The sequence below is a fragment of the Rhinoderma darwinii genome, chromosome 3 (assembly GCF_050947455.1).
Source record: "Rhinoderma darwinii isolate aRhiDar2 chromosome 3, aRhiDar2.hap1, whole genome shotgun sequence".
NCBI lineage: Eukaryota > Metazoa > Chordata > Amphibia > Anura > Rhinodermatidae > Rhinoderma > Rhinoderma darwinii.
Genome location: NC_134689.1, coordinates 104,417,587 through 104,422,205, shown reverse-complemented (window position 1 = coordinate 104,422,205; position 4,619 = coordinate 104,417,587). Strand labels below are relative to the sequence as shown.

Here is a 4,619-nt window from a genome sequence, read left to right as displayed (position 1 = left end):
CAGTATTCCCCACTGACACCAATATGTGCATTCTTGCTTGCAGCTCCAGGGCAATATATTTGGAGGCTTTGATGAGAGTCTGCTGGCCCGTGCTGAAGCTCTGGCGGCTGTGGATATTGTCTCACACGGCAAGAACCATCCTTTCAAACCAGACATAACCTACCATACCATGAGCAGTGTCCCATGCACTTCTACCTCCTCCACAGTGCCCATTTCTCACCCCTCTTCCCTGACAACGCATCCCCATCACTCCGTGCATCAATGCTTGGAAGGGGACCTGCTGGACCATATCTCACCTACCTTGACTGTAAGTGGTATGGGGACCGCTGACCATTCAGTGATGTCCTCACAACTCCATCAACACCACCTGGGTGCCATGGGGCATCTGCATCAAGCCATGGGTATGGGCCACCCTCACTCAGTTTCTGTTCACAATGGGATGTCCTGCATCAACGATGTGGAGTCAGATCCTAGGGAGCTTGAGGCTTTTGCTGAAAGGTTCAAACAGAGGAGGATAAAACTTGGGGTTACTCAGGCAGATGTTGGATCAGCTTTGGCCAATCTCAAGATTCCAGGTGTTGGGTCCCTCAGCCAGAGCACCATCTGCAGGTTTGAGTCTTTGACATTGTCCCATAATAACATGATAGCTCTGAAGCCAGTCCTCCAGGCTTGGCTGGAAGAAGCTGAGGCTGCCTACAGGGAGAAGAACTCAAAACCCGAGCTCTTTAACGGGAGTGAAAGAAAGCGCAAACGCACCTCTATCGCTGCACCAGAGAAGAGGTCCTTAGAAGCTTACTTTTCCATCCAACCCAGACCTTCCTCGGAGAAAATAGCAGCCATTGCTGAGAAACTGGACCTTAAAAAGAACGTGGTTCGTGTCTGGTTTTGTAATCAAAGACAAAAACAGAAAAGGATGAAATATTCTGCTGTCCATTAACTGGTGGCATCTGCAGAACCTTGACTTTTATTAGAGATATTATTTAAAAGAGCAGGGATCTTTATTGAGAACTTCTGAGAACTTGCAGTAAATACACAAGAAGCCATCAATTGACTCGTTTTTTCCCCATCCCATCAAGTTTATGTTCTACAGCCAGAACTCCAAGGATGATAGCACCTGAACATGGTTGCAATGTTCTTGTCTTCTTCTATCAGGGCTCTGGTGCTAGATATTACTCTTATTTGTGATCAGCTATTAGTTAATGCTTCCTTTACATGCAATTGCTTGTTATAGTCCCCCCCCCAGGTCTCCAGTATTATTGTATACTTTTCTACAGTTGTCTTAAGACTCCTTGACCCCCCACCCTCCAGAATCTTAGCAACAACTGGTAAGTTCACAACCACACGATTAACTTTCACAAACACAGAATGAAGTGGGGGATTGTAAGCATTTTTATTTCTTCCCAGCAGCAACAACTGTGATAAATAATAAATGAGTAGCGCAGAGCAGTTTGAGCTGAGGGTCTGTGTGTGTTCAGTTCTAGTTTAGACTCATTTCACACCATATGTACTCACTGACAGTTAATGGGAGAAGTACACTGTAAGGGCACTGTGTTAGAGATAATACACTGTAACTTTCTAGTGGTGGTGGTCTCAGTCTAGTGACGGTCAATGTGAACAGTTGCCCTCTCCTCCTATGATGCTGATGATTATCATGATGGCACTCATTATTCGTTCTCTGTATTATACACACAGTACGGGATATCAATTCTTCATTTCTGTATCCGCAGCCCTCGTCTTCTCTGCATTTAATATTTTATGTCATTGTATTTTGTGAAGTTCATGTGTTTGTGTGTGAATATATTTTTGTTCTTTGAATACAACCTGGAAAAGTGTTTTATTCCCACAAATCAACCTCTGCAATAAATACTTTATTTTTGAACTCTACTTACGTTTTTGGAATTGTGAAATGTGAATTCATGCTTATTAATACCATTGTTAAACCGGTTTACATGTTTGGTTGGCAAAATTGTTAGACATTAGAGCAAATACAGAATTACCCTATAGTGAAATTAGATGTAAAAGTTATATAGATAAATAAATAAATAAATAAATACATATTAGATAAATATGAGAGAGATAAATAGATTATATAGTGATCATATATCAAAATAATTTTATATGAGATAAATAGAAAGATGGCTAAATATTGTAACGATTACGCATGAGATAGACAGATAGATAGAGGGAGATAGATAGATAGATAGATAGATAGATAGATAGATAGATAGATAGATAGATAGATAGATAGATAGATAGATAGATAGATATCACTATTTAAGATTTATTATACCTAAGCAGATAATTGCTAATGTAAAGACACAAATATTTAGATATATTTTACATTGATACATGATTTACAAAAATAATATAGATGATAGATAAATATATGAAGCGAGATAGATTAAAAGAGATATATAAATAGATATATAGATCTAACATAAGAACAAGTGATTCCTTTATAACTTCATAAATATATACAAAATAATAAATGTGATAGATAGATAGATAGATAGATAGATAGATAGATAGATAGATAGATAGATAGATAGATAGATAGATAGATAGATAGATAGATAGATAGATATCGTAGTACATTTTAGGATCCTGTAAAGTGTAACATTTTTCAGATGAGAACTAATGTAGTATCAGATGTAGACTAATATTAATAATAATTTGTAAACGTTTTCCCATTACTACTATTATTACTGATTAGACGAAGGTTTCAAAATTTACATTTTATACGTTCAGGGCAAACAATTTAATAAAAACACAATGAATCGTTTGTATTTTATAGAATAATAGAAATATATAACTCTACATAGATCAGTCTGATTAGGTTGTACCAGGGGTTATACTAATGTTATCGCTGCTATTATTATTCTATTTCATATCATTATTTTTATAAATATTATTCTTACGGACTGATCCGTATTCCATATATCATCATCTTTCTTTCTATTCGGGTTTCTACATACACTGATACTGCAGCAGAATCTGATCCACATGAATATTGGGTTCAGTATTTAGCAAGTCGTGGTAACTGCAGGTGACAGCGCTGATCATTTCTTGTATTTCATAGGTTTCATCTATTGCTGAAATTAAACATTTCCCTGCGATGTGTAAAGTTTACAGAGGTGCAAATTCCCCATCAGATGCTGATGACAAAACTTCATTTGTGATTCCGTGTTCTAAACCTTCGCTTTATTCATGAATCCCACAAGCTTCTTCTTCTTCTTCTTCTCTAAGATTAAAAATTAATGCTGCATCTTGTGAATATTTCACTGTAGCATTTCAATGAGTGTCAGACATCAAACCTCCCATCACCAGGAAGAAGAGACTGGAAGAAATACACAGGCAGGCTGGTGGCAACTCATTAGATTAATATTGGGTTTAATCATCCCCTGCCCGATCACTGGCGCTTTAATAATACATGCCATTATGCAATTACTTTATATTGCGGCTCTCTAACATTTAAAATAAGCCTGATGCAATATTAATTGGCTATAGTGGTATAAAATAGCAGGGAATAGAGAGCGCTGCACACAAGGCTGCTCCACCACGTCCACCAGGACCTCACCCTGCACACAGGCAGGTAAGAACCAGCATCATATACAATTCTATATGTTCTATGCTATTAATATATGTCGCCTCCCGCAGCCAGCACAGGAGATTCCAGCTGTCCTTCCCTCTGTCTCTTGTTTAATCACATTTTCCATGAATATTAGATATTTTGCACAATCGTCTCCTTTTAATATACTATATGATATATAGCCATATTTAAAGAGAATATATAATAATTTATATAAATGAACTATTTCACTTTACTCTTTCATATAGCTTATAGGCAACTAACTTTATTACTACTTTCTTCCTACTCATTAACTTTTTGGAAAATCTTTATTTATATTACAATGGTTAGTAATATATATATATATATATATATATATATATATATATATATATATATATATATATATATATATATATATATATATATATATATATATATATAAAACTCAGATCATGACTTCTGTAATGTGCTTTTGAACTAACTTCACGATTTTATTCATGATACTTGCAGTATAAAGGGCTTCTCATTATCTGTCTCTCTATTTACATACATATAAATTTACTGTAATATTATTATATACTAACTTACAATCTTTACACTATGTTTTATCTATCTATCTATCTATCTATCTATCTATCTATCTATCTATCTATCTATCTATCTATCTATCTATCTATCTATCTATCTATCTATCTATCTATCTATCTATCTATCTATCTATCATTTTGTATATATCTATGAAGTTCTAAAGGAATCATTTGTTTTTCTTATGATATTATATTTATTATTCACAGATATCATATTTTAGTATAACTAGCACAGCTGGCATGGTCTTCTGCTATATTACAGCATCACAGATTAGCATTAGCTCCTAAAGAAAAAGTCTAAAGTATAAAATTAGAACAGGACACTATCATATTCATGAACATTATATATGCATAAAGTAAAAAGTTATAGTATATTTTTTATTTTTGTCTGATTTATGTCTGTTAGATTTTATTTTTGGAGAGAATCATCTATCTATCTATCTATCTATCTATCTATCTAT

The 4,619-nt window shown here is 34.8% G+C and overlaps 1 protein-coding gene across 1 annotated transcript in view; it reads left to right on the top strand.

Moving 5' to 3' along the window:
- POU4F3 (POU class 4 homeobox 3) overlaps positions 1-1,851 on the top strand; it is a 2,354-nt gene extending 503 nt beyond the window's left edge. The window contains exon 2 of the mRNA XM_075856531.1: positions 44-1,851. Coding sequence (XP_075712646.1) covers positions 44-937 — 894 coding nt within the window. The 3' untranslated portion in view covers positions 938-1,851. The remainder of the gene's footprint in view (positions 1-43) is intronic.
- The last annotated feature ends 2,768 nt before the right edge of the window (positions 1,852-4,619 follow it).